Consider the following 20,789-nt stretch of genomic DNA (forward strand, 5'->3'; position numbering starts at 1 on the left):
GTTATTTCTAATATGCGTATTTTTCAAATCAGAAATCTAACTTTGAGTTCATATCTAAGGTAAAATCACAGTCGATTCAGAAAAAATTAGTAGATCATCTTACTTGAGTGAAATTGATTTTTTAAAAATTGTTTTAATACCCCGAGCTTACGAGGTCTTGAAATACTCTCCTTTAGAAATGCTTAGAAATATTTTTCCCAGGAGACAAAGTAGGAATGATGTTTATATGAAAGATTTACATGTTTTAAATGCTATAATATAAATCTTGATTATTTAGAATTTTATGATTAAAGTTTTTGTTTACTGAGTTCTTTTATGTTTCAGCTTTCATTATCTTGCTAAAATAGATTTGTATAATTTACTGCTTTTTGTAAGGAAAATACATTAAATGTAGAGTAATTCATTTTTGATTATTCAGTATCTGATGGTATATGAAGACCACTAATCAAAATGTTTGTGATAGAGTCCAATAAAGTTTAACAGAATGCTGTATGTAGCAAGAGTTAGAAAAACCAGGGTATTGACTTACTAGTCTTTTGATCTTAGATAAGTACTTAACCTATAATTGCTTCTTTTTCATCTATGACACGTGGATAATAACAGACAGGGTCATTGGTGTGAGACAGTATATGTGAATTTCTTTTGAAATTATGGAGCTGTTAAATGTTTGGTATTAGTATTATAAAATAGGAATGCAGCTGAAGTTGATTTAGAAGAATGGCCTGAACCTGGATATAACCTAGGAGCCACTTTACAAGTTAGATCCTCTTTCTCAGTTTTATTATAATTTTATGAAAAGAAAGAAAAGAGTTAAAATGTGGGATAAATAAGGATTCTAGTTGGGAATATATAGGGAATATTCCCTGAAAATTTCCCTCTATATTGGTTGAAAAATTTTTAAGTAAATGTTTTATGAGTCTGGCTTCTTGATAAGCAGTTTTTATGTTGCCTACTTCTGTTGCCCATATGCAAGTGTAATTTTACTGTTGGTTTAGTATTTTAAAGCTAACATTATATCATATACATTTTCAATGTTATACTGTTGTCATAACTTTTAATGGATTCAGAAAGCCTACTAACTAGTAAACTTTTTCAGTATTTATTTACCAATACCCTTAATTACTATCTAAAATAGTAGAAATTTGCCAGCATTGAATTCTGAAATTTCAGCTCCTTTCCCTCTCGCTTTTGTCTTTATAAGTAGTTATTAAAGCTATCATGAATATCATATTTGTGGGCTGAAGATTATGGGAATTCTCTTTTAATTATATAACATGTTTTATACTAATAGCTTGTAGGAAATTCTCCTCTGTTCCCAAGTCTTACATTTTATTTTATTTGTTTACTTATTTTTGTAGAGACGAAGTCTCATTATGTTGCCCAGGCTGGTCTTGACTCCTGGTCTCAAGCGATCCTCCTGCCTCAGCCTCCCAAAATGCTGGGATTATAGGTGTGAGCCACCATGTCCAGCTAAGCCTTTCATTTTAATTTCAAGTCTACCATTAGAATGCTTGCTTTCTTTTTTCTTTTTTCTTTTTTTTGAGACGGAGTCTCACTTAGCCGCCCAGGCTTGAGTGCAGTGGCATGATCTTGGCTCACTGCAACCACCGTCTCCCAGGTTCAAGCGTTTCTCCTGTCTCAGCCTCCCGGGTAGCTGGGATTACAGACACCTGCCATCATACCCAGCTAATTTTTGTATTTTGGTAGAGACGGGGTTTCACCACGTTGGCTAGACTGAACTCCTGACCTCAGGTGGTCTTGAACTCCTGACCTCAGGTGATCTGCCCATCTTGGCCTCCCAAAGTACTAGGATTACAGGCATGAGCCACTGCACCTAGCCTGCTTGCTTTCTTTCGGTCACAAGCTAAGATAGTAGTCTCTAATATTTAGCACATATTGATAAATATTTGGTGAATGAATGAGCAGCACAGAGAGTTGTAGACCAAGTAGCTGTAGGTTAGCAAGTTGCCAGATCTATGGAAGAAATGAGGTAGAGAGTGGGCAGTACAAAACCAATTCTCAGAGAAAAAAATAGCCTATTACCACAGTTGTGCTACTGTACTCCAGCCTGGGCAGCAGAGTGAGGCCCTGTCTCAAAAAACAAAAGAAAATTTAATGTCATGAAAATATGTTTAAATGTATTGTTTTAAAAAATGCAGGTAATAAATCAATATGTATGGTATTATTCCAGTTTATAAATATACAACTGGAAGGATATACATAGAAATGTTAATAGTAATTATCTGTGGATATAAAGGTTGTAGTCATTTTAGTTTTTTATTGTCTTATTTTCTATATCTTCCATAATAAATACCATTATAATCAGAAAATAAACCCCATTATTCACAGATGAAGGAGAAAGGAGGTTTCCCTACCTTATTTTTAAAATAGAAGAAAACTCCAAAATAATTAGTCCTTCCATGATTTGTGTCTTATTAGTGGGACAAAATGACAAGTTCATCTTTTAGAACCTCTTTGACATTCTCTTGCGTCTCTTTGTATGTATCTGTCTCTCGTAGTTCAATAGTCCCCACAATGAGTTTGTACTCAGTGCGTTAGTATCCTGGGAAAAACATGAGCATTTCTGTTCATTTTTATTTTTTGTATTAAATATTTCATGTGTATATGGTTTGTAATAAATAATACTATAAACCATATACACAAAAAATATACCGTACTCTTAAATATATACTGTTTTGCTAATAGTATATTTAATAATAGTATAGCAAAATAGTATATTTAATAGTACGGTATATTTCATGTGTATATGGTTTATAATATATTATTTCCGAGTAGTATATTAGCAAAATAGTATATTTAAATAAATATGCATATAGTGATGGGAATATTTTCAGATTTTTTACTGATGAGGTGTTTGATCAAGAAATGTCAGAAATCATTGCACCAGACCAGCTGTTATCAAAGTGTGGTCCAAGGACCCCTGAGGAGTCCCCAAGACTTTTGCAGGGGATTATCAAGTTTCATTTCCAACTACATATCTGCTGAGTCTGGGTTTTCATCATATACTTCAGTCAAACAACATATTGTAACAGATTGAGTACAGAAGCAGAAATGAGAATCCAGTGGTCTTCCATTAAGCCAGACACAAAAGAGAATTGAAAACATTTAAAGCAGTGCTGGCTGGGTGTGGTGGCTCATGCCTGTAATCCCAGCACTTTGAAAGGCTGAGGCAAGCGGATCACTTGAGCCTAGGAGTACAAGACCAGCCTAGGCAACATGGCGAAACACCCATCTCTACAAAAAATACAAAGATCAGTTAGGTATGGTGGCGCGTGCCTGTAGTCCCAGCTATTCAGGAAGCTGAGGTGGGAGGATCGCTTAAGCCTGGGAGGTGGAGGATGCAGTGAGCCAAGACTGCACCACTGCACTCCAGCCTGGGTGGCAGAGTGAGACTCTGTCTCCAAAAAGTAAGATTAAACAGTGCCACTTTTCTCACTAAATTTTGTTTTATATTTTATGTGTTTTATGTTCTCTCTATATTTTGGAAAAACATATTTTTCAAAATAATGTATGTTTTATTCTTTTAATGTTAATATGTAATGGGTTTATTTAAAATATGTAAACATTGATGCATATAGCTCACATACATAAAAGCTTTTTTGGGGTCCTGAGACCAAAACTTTGTGAACCTCTGGTCTCTAGACCACTAGCTCTTTCAGGTGTTACTACCCATCACTTCTCCCATTCCTAGCACAGTGCTAACACATGGGAATTACTCAGTAAAAGTTTACTGCATGAAAAAAGGAACTAACAGTTGAATCATCACATAGAATTCAAGTAACCCTTGCCCAGCCTCACTCCCTTTCTGCAGGATTCTTTTTCTTTTAAAATATTTTTTCTTTAAATTTTTGACCACTTGAGAACCATGCAGAATTGTAGTGTAAGTAAATTTACTTTTATAAACCCTTTCTGAAGATACTTGGAGAATTTTAGTTGAGATATATGGGAATTGCAAGATATTTATGGAGAATTAGAGAAGAGAGCTAATTTAAGGTTGAGCACAGAAAAAAGACTCTTAAGGGAGGAAGCAGATAAAGTAGAGATATTTGTAGGAAGGATTATAAACCTTGGCCAGAATTGTACTTCTGTTTCTGAAAACATTCACAGTATCTGCTTTGTTATTAAATTATTATGAGCAAGTTTCAGATTATATAATTCAGTATATTGGAAATTAATTTTATTTAAAGAAATATTCCTCAACTCTGCTGATGAAAATAAGATTACATATAGCATTTTGTCAACTTGTTTCATGTAGTTGTGTCTTTAGGTTTATGGTAGGACCTGGGAGAGGAAAATCAGTAACTTCAAGTAGAAAAATCAAGTAAGGGTGTTGAAAACTCAGATTAGGCTGGGCGTGGTGGCTCATGCCTGTTATTCCAGCACTTTGGGAGGCCAAGGCAGGCAGATCACGAGGTCAGGAGATCGAGACCATCCTGGCCAACACTGTGAAATCCTGTCTCTACTACAAATACAAAAATTAGCCGGGCGTGGTGGTGGGCGCCTGTAGTCCCAGCTACTCAGGAGGCTGAGGCAGGGGAATGGCGGGAACCCAGGAGGTGGAGACTTGCAGTGAGCCGAAATCGCGCCACTGTACTCCAGCCTGGGCGACATAGCAAGACTCAGTCTCAAAAAAAAAAAAAAGATGGCTATTATTAAAAAAACAGAAATTAACAAATGTTGATGAGGATATGGAAAAATGGGAGCCTTTTTGCATTGCTGGTGGGAATGTAAAATTGTATAGCCACTGTGGAAAACAGTATGACATTATCTTAAATATATAATTGCCATATGATCCAGCAAATCAAGTTCTAGGCATTTACTCAAAAGAATCGAAAGCAGGACTCGAACAGGTATTTGTACACCATGTTCACAATAGCATCATTCACAGTAACCAAAAGGTGGAAACATCCTCAGTGTCCATCGATAGTTGAAAGGATAAACAAAATGTAGCATATACAATGGAACATTATTTAGCCTTAAAAAGAAGGAAATTTTGATGCATGTTGCAACATGGATGAAGCTTGAAGACATTAGGCTAAATTAGTCATAGGACAAATTTTGTATAATTCCTTTTATATGAGGTTCCTTAGAGTATGTGTAAATGGATGATAAGCATATGAAAAGATGCTCATTATCAGTCATTCAGGAATGAAATACCACTGCAACCTACTAAAGTGTAGGTTGGGGCAAGAGTTTTTTGCCATTAAAAGCTGCAAAAAAAAAAAAAAAAAGTGCTTTTACACCAACCTAATAGCTATAATCAAAAATACACAATACCAAGTATTGGATAGGATATAGAAGCTGGAGTCCTTATATACTGCTGGTGGGATTGTAAATGGTGCATCCACTTTCCAAAGTTAAACATAAATTTATGGTTTGACTCAGCAATTCCACTCCTAGTTATCTACACAAAAGAAATGAAAACATACGTTCACAGAAAGACATTTGTATGGGAATGTTTCTAGTTGTTGTACTAATTCTAGTAAAAAGTGGAAGCAATCCAAATGTTCTTTAATTGGTGAATGGCTAAACAAAATGTGATGAAATACTATTCAACAATAAATGGAATGAAATACTAATACATACTACAACTTGGAAAAACCTGAAGTATTAAGTGACAAACGCCAGGCATAAAAGACCAGCAGTTTTATGATACGAAATGTCTAGAAGAGGCAATTCTCTAGAGACAGAAAGCATTATCAGTGGTTGTTAGGCTGGGACATGGGAGTGGGAGTGGGGATTGACTGCAGGTAGGCATGAGGAAACTTTTTGGGGTAATGGAAATGTTCTAAAGTGTGCTTGTGATGGCTGCACAACTGTAAAAATTTACTGAACTTTATTGAACTGTTTTTTCAAGAAAAGTTTATTGATAAATACTGGAAGGTGTGCCTAAGTGCGTCTGGGAAAGTTAGGGAAGGCATCACACAGAAAGCGTCAGCTTGAGTGGTGCATTAAAGAAGGGGTCAGGAATGAGTGAATAGTGTGTATCACAACCAGTGTGAACCAATGTGAAAGACAGCGTGATTTGTTCTGGGAATTATGGAAGACTTGTCTTTGGTACAGCATAAGGTTTGAGGCTAGGACTGTCAGAAGATAAGGTTAGGAGTGAACTTAGAGAAGTATAATTTATCCCACTTATAAAATGTTGGATTCAGAGGTGTTGGTAGTAACCTGGTAAGAATATCCATGGATTATTGTAGGCCTGTCCTTGGTATGCTTTTGTATTCATAAAGTGTTAACATAGTTTTGAAAGTTATCGGAGAGAATAGTTAAAATGAAATGTTTTGCCATTCTTGAACGAAATCATGGTACGTCTAGGATATTAAGTTCTACTTATTTTTCAAGACCCAATTGATGTAAGTGATTTCTGCTACATCTTACCTAGAGTCTTTTCATCCCTTGCAAGGTCTCTTCTCTGTGTTTTGCTACCTCTGTTATAGTACTCCCGGCATAGTATCATAATGCTTTTCTTCTGAGACTCTTAAGATCTGTGACAGCAGAGAACAAACACATTTTCTTTAGTTTTATAACTGCAGTGTCTGGCATGATGTTTGGCATCCAAAATATGTTCAGTAGTAAACTTACTTCCAGAATTTTCAAAGAAAGGCCAGCAAAGCGTAGATTAAAGAGTTGGAGGGAACTGTGCATGAAGGTAGTCTACAAAAGCACTGGCAGGACACAAGGTGAAATTTTATAAACTTAAGTGATTTGACTTTAGGTTGAGATAAATAATTCCCCATCCAGTTTTTGAATTCTGATGTTTACTTTTCATTGTTTCTTCTCTTAGAATTTCAGAGCTGGAAAAGGCATTTAGAGTTTATATAATCTAGTTTTCTTTATTCACTTTATTACCTTAAGCCAATTACTTAAATCTTTCTAAGCCCCAGTTTCCTCATCTGTAAAATGAGGAAATAATACTTACCTCATTGTTATAAAGATTGAATGACATAATATTTATGGAATTTTTAAGGGTTCAGTTCATAGGCTTAATCCAGTAAGTGGTTAGAAATGACAAATTCAATGAATTATTCAAATTTAGACCACAAACGTGTGGCTAAATGGGCAAGAATATGATGTCTTCGATTCTAATCCATATTTTCTCAGTGTCATGGTTGGTATATCTTTCCATACTAGTGACCACCTCCCTTTTTTTATTTGCAGTTTCCAATTTGATTTGGGCTGGGTAACAAAAATCACAAGGTTTACTCTTTCAGTACATGCTTATTAGGCATGCTAAATACCAGGCACTGGGATAGGTGTAGGAAAACAGATGAATAAGAAGTGATCTCTGTTCTCAGGGAGTGTGGTGTCTAGAAGGTAGAAAGTAGACATTCTAGAAAAACCATAAAAATTAAATACAGTGTTTAATGCCGTAGTAGACAAATTTGGATGAGGTAAAGAGGATTTAAACAGCATATCTTGGAAGGTGGACACCTGGGGTCAAAGTCTGAGTAGGTAAACAGAAGAGGTGAGTAATCACCAAGTGGATGGAGCTGAAAGATATGAGAATAATTGGCTTAATCTTTTTGGAGTGTGTCATGGAACATAAACTAGACCAGAGGTATAGTTTATTTGCAGTGGAACCAGGATTCCAGAGATTACAGTGAAGTAGACTTTGTAGGGAAAGAGCACAGGAAGGGAAGTCAATGAATAGGGAATACAAAGAAATATGAGGATAATAGATGGCAGTGTTAACATTCTTCCAGCTCTCTATTATAGATTCTAAGTAATTACTTTTCAGCTCTTATGTAAAAGCCCTTTGAGATTGTTGCCATCTGTTACAACCAGCTATCCTTTTTGCTATTGTCTGATGACTCTTACTCGATATATAGTATCATTCATTAATGACTTGGGCAACTGGACATTCTGCCATTCCTGTTTAGCCCATGAGGTTGAACCCTTCAATGGCATAGCCTAGGACTAGGTTAACTATAACCCCATGTGAATGGTCTATGAATATTGAACATGATACTGGAAGATGAAGACATTGCAATTTGGTATGATATGTAAGCTTTTAATTCTTTATATATTTAATGTCTTTGTGTGTGTGTATATGTGTAGGTTAAATGTATCTTTAGAATACAGTATGAAGAGGTCTTGTATATTCAAAGGCCTATTGAAGAAGACAGAAGAAAATTTTTTCAAGAATTGATTCTCAATCAGGCATCAATGGCTCCACCACGAAGGAAACATGCTGGTAAAGTTTGTAAAGCCTTTAGGAAAATGGGGGGGGATGGAGTTAAGAAATGCCCTTTCTTGGAGTCAGTTTATTTTAGCCCTTTCTTCATGGAAGTGAGGAGAGTTTGTCAGGTTCTGTTTATCTTTAGATGACATGTGGAAGTGTCCATTGTGTTCATCTGACTTGAGATTGGGAAGTATAGCCTTGTTAAAGCTTTACTAAATAGGACTTCTTCTTATGACTTCAACCACTTCCTCTGGTAGATTTCACATTATGGGGCTCAAAAAGTCATAGAAAAAAAGTCTTCAGTTATCCTATGCTTTAGTCACAGTAAGTACCCAGGACTTGAACTGGCAGGTTGTGAACACCAGGTGTTGTGCTCATTCCTTTTTGGGCCATGGTAGATTTGATGGGCTGGTTAGAACATTTGCCATTTCTAGTTTATTTATTGATTGACTTTTCAGAGACTTAGTTAGGACCCATTACATTTAACATTTTATTCTAGCCATTTGAAAATCTATTCTGGCTTTGTTTTAAGTGTTAGATTTTTCTTGGGTTTGGACTCAATAATTTTAGACTCTAGAATTGAGCTTTACGAGGTACCTCAAGAATTTGTCAGATTTCAGTTCCTTGACATAGTAAGGGCTGCATTCTAAGTCATTCGAAAGAGGTTTTATTTTCCTAATCTTAAAGATGCGTAAAGGATAAGATCTACTTGCTTAATCTTTCAGCCTCTTCTAGGAAGTAACAATCCTGTTTGGTAAAAATTTTTAAGCCTCTTTACCCTCGTTCCATCTTTTATGTTTCTTAGAGCTCTTCTTGGAGGATACTCAATACATTCCCCATCCCTGCCAAGTCCTTATTTTTCCATATTCTTTTTGCTTTGTTTTTCACTGGTTATATTATGTAACATTTTAGTAATTTTATTGTTCTTTAATGGCTCCTTTCCAAATTTTATTGGTGTTTTAAAAATGAACACCTATCAAATTGCTGTAGTTTTGGTTTTTTCCCTCCCAAAACCTTGGGAAGTTTAATATGTAAATTATGGTTTATTTTGTTGCTTCCTGTTAATCTAAATATTTCATTATGAAAATGATTTATTTCAGTCTTTCATGCTTCTAGATATATTTTAATCTCATAGATTTGAATTTTCTGTGTTTACCGTTGATACTCTTTTTCAGTTGTTTCTGTTGACTTTCAGTTTTCATCTTAGGAGCTATTTAGAAATCAGTGAAAAATACTTAGAATTTTAATTCTGAGCTTTAGTGTGATATCAGGGAAGTCTTTTAAAATTAGAGAACATTATAATTAGGAAAGTTAATACTTTACCTTTTAAGAAGATTTTTGGTTTTTCTTAGGATAGGTAGTGAGTACCATGGATTTTACATATAACACTTAGGACTGGTTTTCCGTCTCCTTCATGACCGTGGAATTCCTTTTTTTGTTCTTTTTTTTTTTTCCCTCCCTTCCTGCAGGTGCCATTCACTGTCCCTACTCTGTTGTACTCAGAATATGAGGGCAGGAGACCTGCCTAAAATCAGAATTCTTTTGGGGATAGGAAGGATCAAATATTATTTGCCCATTATACTTTTTATGCATATAAGGCAATCTCATTTTAAGAAGCAGTTTTTAAACAAGGTTGACTTGAGAAAATCAGTATGTAATACTTTACTTGGAGATATTTGTGTTGATTTGAATTATTTCTTGTAAATTATATATAAATAATATTTCAAAATCAAATGATTTTGTTTTTTAAAGGGGTCCTGTTGTGAGTTATTTTATAAAGTGAAGCTATTCCCTTTTTGTTTCTATGCAAATTTTTACTTGCTGGATTTGCATGTTTCACACATATAGTCATGCGCTGCATAATGACATTTTGGTCAACGATGGACTGCATGTATGATGGTGGCCTCGTAAAATTGTAATACTGTATTTTTACTATACCTTTTCTATGTTTAGATACACAAATATGACTGTGCTACAATTGCCTACAGTATTCAGTATAGTCGCATGCTGTCCAGGTTGATAGCCTAGGAGTAATAGACTTTACCATATAGCCTAGGTATGTCATAGGCTATACCATCTAGGTTTGTGCAGGTATACTCGTATGATGTTCACACAATGACAAAATTGCCTAACTGCACATTTCTTAGAATGTATCCCTGTTGTTAAGCAACACATGACTGTATTTGTAATTCTTTTCTTTAAAGAACATTTTGAGAGAATGCCAAAAAAGGGTCCTGGCCCATCATGTTGGAATCTTAACATTTTCTTCTGTTTTCTCTAGCTCTTTGTGCTATGGAAGTGCTTCCTCTTGCACTACCTTCTCCACCTCGTCAATTGTCAGAATCAGAAAAAAATCGAATGGAGGACCAGGAGGAAAATACTTTAAGAGAATTGCGGTTGTTTCTCAGGGATGTAACCAAGAGGCTGGCCACAGATAAACGCTTTAACATCTTCAGCAAACCGGTGGATATTGAAGAGGTCTTGTTTCAGTAGTGTGCAAACAGTGAAGTTGAACTGGCTAAAAGAAAAAAATATTGACATCTTTTTTTGGAAGGAAAAAAAAGCAAAGGCATGGATGAATATTACCCCTAGCCTATAAAATTTTAATCCATGTGATAACTACCTATGTCATCAGCAAATATCTGGTGACTTTTGGATGAAATTAGCAACCAATTTATATATGTCCTCTTAATTATTATTAATCTTTGTGGTCTCTTACTCTTCGATTTAAGAAGAGGATTAAAAGTTGCCTTAGTCAAATATCCGTACTAGACTATTTTTATTCCAGGATAAATTCTGCTCTCAAAGAGTATATTGGTGTTAACCAATCAATACCAGTTAATACTGGCATTTCCCAAATTATGTTTACCTCATCAAAAGAGGTAGCTAAAAACCTGAAGTTTCTTTGTCTTTCATATTTTGGAAATGCCTGTGGCTGGAATGCTGTTTGAAGTTAAAACATCCTGTGCAACTAAATTATTTTTCTTTCTAAGGGTTTTCTCTGCTCCCAGTGGAAAATTTCTCACTTTATATGTGTATTATTTTGTGTGCTTGTGGGAGCATGGTTTGTGATGATGAGAAAAGAAATTTTCCATTTGGGAATCCAATACTGTCAACTACATTTTTGGTTTTTGTTTTATCCTGGGATAATGTAGTGTGTGGATGAACACAGTGTAATCTTTACTGGCCTCCTTCTTATAGTTCAGACTCCATGTTTGAACAGCTTTGGTGTTTTTAGTTTTTTATTCATTTCTTTTTTAAAAAAAATAATTGAATTATGAGTGATTCAGAATTTAATGTTGTATCCTAATTGTGAAATCTGTGCTTTTGGACCTGAGCGGATTCCTTTGAAACCATTACCTCATCTGTTGCTGGGAAGAATGAGCTAGCGTTTACATTCCTCCCGCCCCCGGCAAGTCTGAAAATAAATACTTTCCCCCCTTTTTGGAATAAAGAGACTGATTTTATTTGTACCTTTATCCACAATACACTGTTTTTTCCATTTGGTCCTCTTATCAACCTTGTAGGATCATTATTATTATTCTTACTTTGCAGCTGAGGAAACAGACTTGTTGGCAAGTGACATAGCCAAGACTTGAAAGTTTTCTAAAATTCAAAGCCCACGTTCATTATCATAGCTACTTTATATCTTTCCAACAGGATAACAGGACATGCCTAATTTGCTTTTTTAATTAATAAATATCCGTTTATATTTGTGGGAATTTCCCCCCCCCATAGTGTTTTTAGATAATCTTAAAACTATCAGCTGATTAAAAAATTATTTTAAATAAATGTGATATGTGTGCGTGCCCTTCCTTCCACTCCCCTATTTGGTATATTTGGACTCTTAACACTTCTTAAAGGCTAAGGGCTTGCCCCCAACTCAGCCTCCCATGCTGGGAGTAAACCAGTTTTGCTTTTGCTCAGGAAAAGTCTTTTCTTTCCAATCAGAAAAGATTTGTCAGATTTTCAAATGCCATCTGTAATAGTTTTATAAATGATGGTAAGGTAGTACAAAGGGACAGAAAATGTTGGTCAGATAAATATTTTATTTAGACTTATGTTTCTCTTGTTTTCTCCTTCGTTTTTCTTCTCAGGTTCATTCAGCTCTTAAGCTGAAAACATAGGAGTCTCTGGGAAGGATCGAGAGGGGGAAATAAGATAACCTAAAACTAAAGTTTTTATTTAACTAATGAATTTAAAGTGTCTGAAAACTTTATCAAATTCCAAAGCAGACTGCAGAGAAAACAAAACTTTAGAAAACAAATGTTAAGGCCGGGCGCGGTGGCTCAAGCCTGTAATCCCAGCACTTTGGGAGGCCGAGACGGGCGGATCACGAGGTCAGGAGATCGAGACCAACCTGGCTAACACGGTGAAACCCTGTCTCTACTAAAAAATACAAAAAATTAGCCGGGCGTGGTGGCGGGCGCCTGTAGTCCCAGTCACTTAGGAGGCTGAGGCAGGAGAATGGCATAAACCCGGGAGGCAGAGGTTGCAGTGAGCTGAGATCCGGCCATTGCACTCCAGCCCGGGCGACAGAGCAAGACTCCGTCTCAAAAAAAAAAAAAAAAAAGAAAACAAATGTTAAATTTAAAATTAAGCATAGGGTGGTAACATTTATAGTCTTTAATAATATACATTTTAGAGTACTTTTTAGTTTATAAAACAGTTTCCACTTGTACACAGGCATTTGTGTCAAATACCAGAACTAGGAATCCAGCTAATATCTTCTGAGGTAGTTTGTTTCAGTATAACTCTGCTACTTCTCTTATAGGGAGATTGACTGGTTTTTCAGCTCCTAAAAGGTGAAAAATGAATTAAAACACACATACACTTCTACTTAATATTTTTTATAAGTAATCCTAAACATTAAAAAACATATAAATTATGTATATGTGCGTGCGTGTGTGTGAATATGTAAATTTAAAAATAATGGTATAGATGCCCTCTGAAACTGTGAGAAAACTAACCCTACGATCATAGAGTAGAACTTAACCATCTCCCTAGAAATCTTTCCTGGACTAATTTTAGACATTACTGCTAAGACTGCTTTTATAGCAAACCTATTTACTTGATTTGAGATTTGCATTGGGGGAGGCAGTAGATACATAAGTTGCTAGCACTTTCTTATTGGTCGGGGATACACAATTTATTGGGCAAATCAAGACTTAATATCTCTTGTTTAGGGTTATCTCACAGAAAATCAGCACAGAAAGCAGCATGTTTGTTTTTGTTTGTTTGTTTGTAGATTTCTTTATACCTAGGGACAAATCCAGCAAATCTCATACTGGTTAGGAAAACTATACTTAATTTTCTTATGTAATTGACTCTAAATGTTTGTGATGACTCCAAAGGAGTGGAAAATACTTTCCATGAAATAGTTCACTCTAGAAAACTGAAAAAGAAAATTTTTGTTGAAAATTTAAAGAGATTTATCAGAATAACTTATCTCATAGTATGAAAAGTCTTTGCTTTTTATTTTCCTTTTCTTTTTCTTGAAATCACATTTATTGATGCTCATTGGGTATTTTTGTCCATACATTCTCTTCTCAGATATGCCCAAAGGGTTAAAAAAAAAAAAAAACAGACATAGTTTCAAATTTTAAGAACAGAAACATTTCAGAGTTGATTTAGGTATGACTTGGAAACTGAAGCTTTCATGGAAAGTATGGCAGATAGTAACTTTGGTAGCATAAACAGCCACTGCAGTTTTATCTTTATAAATTATTTATTTGATATTTAGATTTAATTTTTAAAGAACTTTGTTTTTATTTTGTGTTTTTACGAACTGAGATGATATGAAAAACCAGAACTAATCTTTATTAAAATATCTTATTTGTTTTAGGTTTCAGATTATCTTGAAGTAATCAAGGAACCAATGGACTTATCAACAGTAATAACTAAAATTGATAAACATAATTACCTAACTGCAAAGGATTTCCTGAAAGATATTGACCTCATCTGTAGCAATGCTTTAGAGTATAATCCAGACAAGGACCCAGGAGGTAAGGATGCATAGGGCAAGGTTTCCCTTGAAAATCAGTCAGAAGGCAGTTTACCGTTTAAATACTAACTCATGCCTGTGTTCTAGATAGATTAATTTTCACGACCTGTTGTTTTTCAAAACTTGTTAATAAGAAACTCATAGTCTACATAAAAATAATGTGTTTAAAGTAGAGAATTGTATGGTTATAGATATTATTTTCAGGGGTTTCTTCATTTACGTTCTACTTTTTATATTTACATTGTGATTTGCGAATTTAATTGAAAATTTATTAGTCAACAATCACAGTGCTGGTAAACACTGGGAATTTCGAATTCATGGAAATCCATGATAGGATAAGTTTATGTGTCAAAAGATCCTTTTATGTAGAATGTTATCTGTTCTTTTGATTATTGGTATTTTTATGTAATTATTTTATTCCTAATCCATCCTGTATTCAAGTGTATAGTCCCAGCTTTTGTTATCTGGTTGATAACAGATATATCCTGGAAGACCACCAGGAGTATATCTGCAGTGAAACAAGATGAGGTGATTTATTATACTGAGGGAGAATATGTGTCATAGGGAACCATACAAGATTTGGGCTTGTGTTAAGTGATTTTGGTTAGAGTATAAGGAAGTGGGGCTTTGCAGTGGATTAGATGCTATTGGAAAGTAGGAATAATTTTAAGAACCTAGAAGGCAAGAAAATGGAGCAACGCTAAAGCTATGATTGATAAACAGCAGTTGGCTGGGTGTGGTGGCTCATGCCTGTAATCCCAGCACTTTGGGAGACTGGGGCGAGTAGATCACTTGAGCTCAGGAGTTTGCAGGCCAGCCTGAGTAACATGGCAAAACCCCGTCTCTACAAAAAATTACAAAAATCAGCTGTGTGTGGTGGTTGCACACCTGTAGTCCTAGCTACTTGAGAGACTGAGATGGGAGGATCACTTGAGCCCTGGAGGTTGAGGCTGCAGTGAGCTATGATCATGCCACTGTACTCCAGCCTGGGAAACAGAGTGATAGCCTTTCTCAAAATAAAAAGGAAATAAAAGGAAAAAAAAGAAAAAAGAAAAAAAAAAGAAAGAAAGAAACAGCAGTCATTCATATTAGTCAGGATTGTGTTTGGTCATTGGCTATTATTATTTATTTTTACTTTTTTGAGATGGAATCTCCCTCTGTTGCCCAGGTTGGAGTACAGTGGCATGATCTCTGCTTCCTGCAACCTCCACCTCCTGGGTTCAAGTGATTCTCCTAGCTCAGCCTCCCGAGTAGCTGGGATTACAGGTGCCTGCCACTGTATCCAGCTAATTTTTTGTGTTTTTAGTAGACACGGGGTTTCACCATGTTGGCCAGGCTGGTCTCAAACTTGTAATCTCAAGTGGTCTACCTGCCTCAGTCTCTCAAAGTGCTGGGATTACAGGCCTGGGCCACCACGCCCAGCCTGATTATTGTTTTTTTTGGTGGTCAGGACAATGTTCATGTTTTGCCTGTGTTTAGACATGATTAGACAGAGTGGTCTAATTTTTCTCTTGACCCGTCATGGGCACAGGGTGGCCTTGTCTGATATTAGTGTTCTGTGAAATTGTTTATGTTTAATTGTAGTACCCTGAGGCGTAGCTGGTAGTGCCAGGCCAACTCCTGGCTATCAGGAGCCACTTTTTGCTTTTTTTACTCTATTGAGAATTCTATTTATTTGATAAGTAATACTAAAAATAAAATGCTTCTTGTTTTTAAAACATTCATTTAAGTTTTTGTTATCTAAAGATAGTTAGAATATAATTTTTGCTTTGTTTTGTTTTTTGTTTGAGACAGAGTCTCATTGTGTCACCCAGGCTGGAGTGCAGTGGCGTGATAGCAGCTCAGTGTAACCTCCGCCTCCTGGATTCAAGTGATTCTCGTGCCTCACCCTCCCAAGTAGCTGGGACTACAGGCACGTGCCACTACATCCAGCTAATTTTTGTATTTTTAGTAGAGATGGGATTTTGTCATGTTGGCCAGGCTGGTCTTGAAGTCCTGACCCCAGGTAATCTGCCCCTCTCGACCTCCCAGAGTGCTGGAATTATAGGTGTGAGCTACGGCGCCTGGCCTGTGCTTTGTTTTGTATCTGTATTTTGAGGCAGAGCTTCTCAACCCAGGCCATATGGTAAAATGACTTAGATTTCTCAGTTTCACATGAAATTAGGTATTTTTTGCTTCAGTTTCAACCATAATATATCACAGATTCTATAATGGGAAAAACTGCAATTACTTTTGCACCAATCCAGTAATTTCCAAGTTAGGTGGCAGAATAAAATTTTGTGTGGCTGGACTTTGTATGTAACAGTTTTTCAGCTTTATGTTATTTACCTCTTGTAGTTTTTGTTGTTTGTTTGCTTTACCTGTTTTTGAGTTATTTTATATAACACACACACACACACACACACACACACACACTTTTTATTTGGACACAGCATCTTGTTCTGTTGCTCAGGCTGGAATGCAGCTGTGTGACCTCAGCTTACTGCAACCTCTGCTTCCTGGGCTTGAGCGATCCTCCCACCTTAGCCTCTCAGTAGCTGGGTAATACAGGCACACACCACCACACCTGGCTAATTTTTGTATTTTTGTTTGTAGAGAAGAGGTCTTGCCATGTTGCCCAGGCTGGTCTCAAACTCCTGGGTTCAAGTGATCTGCCCACCTCGGCCTCCCGAAGTGCTGGTATTACCCATGTGAGCCAGTGCACCCGGCTTATATATATCTTATAGAAAAATATATGAAAGTAGAACAAAGAAGAACATTAAAAACGTATAATTCCATCACTTAGTGTTTTTTCTCTGTTTCCTTCCCCATCCACGGATATACTGCATGTAGAATATATACATGCATCTTAGTTTTACTAAAATGACTAGGATTTTTGTAAATTTTATCATTCCCATAATATTTTGTGAAAAGCTTATTAGTTAATGAATGTATTTCTCCAACATTATTTTAATTGTATTAGATCTCATATAACAGCTAATACCCTATTGTTGGGCATATTAGATTTTTTAGTTTTTTCCTCTTTTATAAACACTGATAAATATCTTTGTAATGCAAATTTTGTGTTGATTCTTAATTATTTCCTTAGAATAAGTTCCTTAAAGTGAAATTTCTGGATCAAAGAATATATATCTTTTAAGGCTTTTAATCTGTACTATTAAAATTTTCTCTAAAAATTAAAAAAAATTATACCAGCAGCAGACTGGGTGCGGTGGCTCACACCTGTAATCCCAGCACTTTGGGAGGCCCAGGCAGGCAGATCACGAGGTCAGGAGATCGAGACCATCCTGGCTAACACTGTGAAACCACACCTCTACTAAAAATGCAAAAAATTAGCTGGGCGTGGTGGTGGGTACCTGTAGTCACAGCTACTCGGGAGGCTGAGGCAGGAGAATAGCATGAACCTGGGAGGCGGAGCTTGCAGTGAGCTGAGATTGCGCCACTGCACTCTGGCCTGGGCGACAGAGCGAGACTCTGTCTCCAAAAAAAAAAAAAAAAATTATACCAACAGCATCAGGGCCACTGTAAGCCAATGTAGCAATTTTTGGTAAGTGAGAGAACCTCATTCTTCAGTTGGATGCCATCCTGTAACAGGATGGATAGTGAAGCATGGGCTGGATGTCAGCCCCATTTCACTCCCTTCCCTTGCTGGGGTCCTTTGTGAGGGTACAGCCCGCACAACTGTCTATGTAGTGGCTTTGGGCAGTGTGTACCTACACCTTCAGCCTGGTTTTCAAGACATAGAGACTGCTGTTATTGTGTAATATGTAATGAGAATGTGGGCTTTGGATTCAGACCTAGGTTTTAGTCCCATTTCTCCTATTTCCTAGCTCTTTAACTTTGATCAAGTTAAGCCCTCTAAATTTTAGTTTCCTCATCTGTAAAATGGGGATGATAACAACATTCTTTAATTGGGGTAGTTGTAAGAATTAAATGAGAAAGTGTATTAGGTTGAACCTTACGAAATTGCTGTTTTCATATGGTTCATCCTAAATATCTTAAGCCTTGAGTGGGGTAGCTGGGACATGGTAAGAGTTCCATAAAGGTTAGTTGTTGATGTTTGTATTCTTATGATCATAATTATTTAAATTGTGCTTTAATTTTTTTATAAGTTGATTTCTTAGCAGGTACCTGCGTATTTGCTCTAGAATGACCCTCTATACTTTGTCCTTATTACATTCCCTGGACCATACTTTAAATTTAGTTCATTTTGAAACAAATCTAAGAGCTGGTAGTGAAAATGAATTTAAGTGCTTAGAAAAAGCCAGTTGAGAAGATCAATCCATATTTTCCCCCCCTAAGTAATTAGTTATAACCTTGTTGATATTAATATTTTAAGGAAGAAGTAATGGTTTCTGGTGCATAATAACATTTTGCTACAAAATGCAGTTCCACAATGAAAGAATATGGCTCTGTCTCACAGAGTTAACACGGTACACTTGTAACTTTCTTCCTTCACTTGTTCTGATATAAAAAGTGGTATAGTTCAAAGGTATTATTTTGGCTGTGTTTGGATTTTTTTCATATCTTTCATCAAGCAACCTCTTTTTTTTTTTTCTTAGCAACAGAACCACTTGTTATATTCCAGAAAAACATCCTCAGGGTGTGTTGTGTAGCAAGTGGAAATTACATGAATGTTGTATTACGTTTACAAGTTCCCATGAGTATTTGGAAGCTTATAGTGTTCTCTTTTGCAGAACACTTGGCCATTTGGGGGAAAAACTAACATATACATAGAAGACAGAAGCCAACATTTTGAAAGATATACATGTTGCCTAACTGTTGACCCAGATTCTCTCCCTTGAGGATGATGGGAACAGAAATTAAATGATGGGAACAAGGAGAAATTGACCTGTGTTCTAAATGTGACCAGTATCAGATATTTGGCCCTAATTACTACACTATAGATACATGATATATTATGTTTGGCTCATCCCCGTTTTTGGTCTTGCAGTGCACTCCTCCTGTATTCCCCAGGCCTGTTCATATGCTACATACCATCATTTGACAAGTTTTGCTGAAATTTTGGCCCTAATCTTTTAGTTTCCTCAGAATCTTCTGTGTTGTACCAGTTGCATAGGATTAAAGCCCCCAGATTCACCCAAACTTTTGGAGCCCTCTGTGTTCTGCTCTTAATACATTTCTAAATTTATCTGCCATAGTTCTATTTTATGAGTTGTTTCAACCAAACTCATTCATTTTTCCATTAGTGTTTATGAATACTGTCTGCTAATTACTGAGCTGGATGCCTAGACTACAAAGATGACTATGACAATTCTTGCCTTTTGAGACCAAGATTTTTTATATATATATATATATATATATAATCAGTATTATGGTAGATCCATAATGCCTACTGGATAACTACTATGTGGCAGGCTTTATTCTGTATGTAATTGTATTAGCTTACTAGCGCTACCATAACAAAATATAACAGAAATTAATTTTCTCACAGTTCTGGAGGTTATCAATTCAAAATAAAAGTGTCAGCAAGTTTGGTTTCTCCCGAGGCCTCTTTTCTTGGCTTGCAGATGGCGGCCTCCTTCTCTCTTTGTCCTTACATGGCCTTTTCCCTATGCCTGTGTGCCCTTGGTGTCTCTTGGTGTGTCCAAATTTTCTCTCCTTATAAGGACATCAGTCAGATTGGAACCCACCCATATGTCCTCATTTTATTTTAATTATCTTTTTTAAGGCCTTGTTTCCAAATACAGTCATATTTTAAGGTACTGGGAGTTAAGCTTTCCACATATAAATTTTGAGGAGACGCAGTTCAGCCTGTAACAGATATATGAAACACAATCCCTACTATATAGAAAGTCATCAATTTTTAGAGATGATAAATACACTAATCAAATTATTGGTGATTGTAATAACAAATATTAAGATAAAGGGATATCATAGAGGTGGCAATCATGAATAATGTCTTAAGGTGCCAGCAGATAATTATAAGACAGTGTCATAAGGACTTTATTAGAAATATGTTACTGGGTTAGTGAGCACAGAAGAGAAGACACTACTTGGAGATTAGCAAGATTGGGAAGGGCATTGATTCCAGGCTGAGGAAACAAAGGTATGAAAACAACAAATCTGGAGAATAGAGTGCCTCCATGGAGGAGTAGTGGGAAACTAATTTACTTCTCTACTCACTGACTCAACATTTATTGAGCCTCTATTTATTAAATATTCTCTGTGTATAAATCCTGTTTAAGGCTAGAGATATACAGATGGTTAAGACACAACCTTGACCTTTTAGTATCAAATTTGGGGTAGAGGTCAAGGGAGTTACCACTTGATGGAGGTTGGAACATCAGTTAAGATTTAATTGCAGTGGCTGCAGGGATTGAATGTAGAGGTCTTAGTGATCAACCATTTAAATATGGCGGACAAAAACCTAGAATGATCCTTGAGGTTTTGGTCTGGATAGAGGAAATCTGGGAAGGTAAACCAATGGAGGAACAGATTTATGGGCAGGATGTGAAACTCAATTTGGGACATGTTAGTATGAGTTATATTTGGTACACCCAGACAAAATGCAGACTTTATTTATTTATTTATTTATTTATTTATTTATTTATTTAT

General features: G+C 36.1%; 1 protein-coding gene across 1 annotated transcript in view; it reads left to right on the forward strand.

Moving 5' to 3' along the window:
• ATAD2B (ATPase family, AAA domain containing 2B) overlaps positions 1-20,789 on the forward strand; it is a 197,442-nt gene that overhangs the window by 148,969 nt on the left and 27,684 nt on the right. The window contains exons 21-23 of the mRNA XM_011972741.1: positions 8,083-8,218; positions 10,488-10,684; positions 14,052-14,211. Coding sequence (XP_011828131.1) covers positions 8,083-8,218; positions 10,488-10,684; positions 14,052-14,211 — 493 coding nt within the window. The remainder of the gene's footprint in view (positions 1-8,082; positions 8,219-10,487; positions 10,685-14,051; positions 14,212-20,789) is intronic.

This window comes from Mandrillus leucophaeus, unplaced genomic scaffold, assembly GCF_000951045.1.
Source record: "Mandrillus leucophaeus isolate KB7577 unplaced genomic scaffold, Mleu.le_1.0 Scaffold13, whole genome shotgun sequence".
Classification (NCBI taxonomy): Eukaryota; Metazoa; Chordata; class Mammalia; order Primates; family Cercopithecidae; genus Mandrillus; species Mandrillus leucophaeus.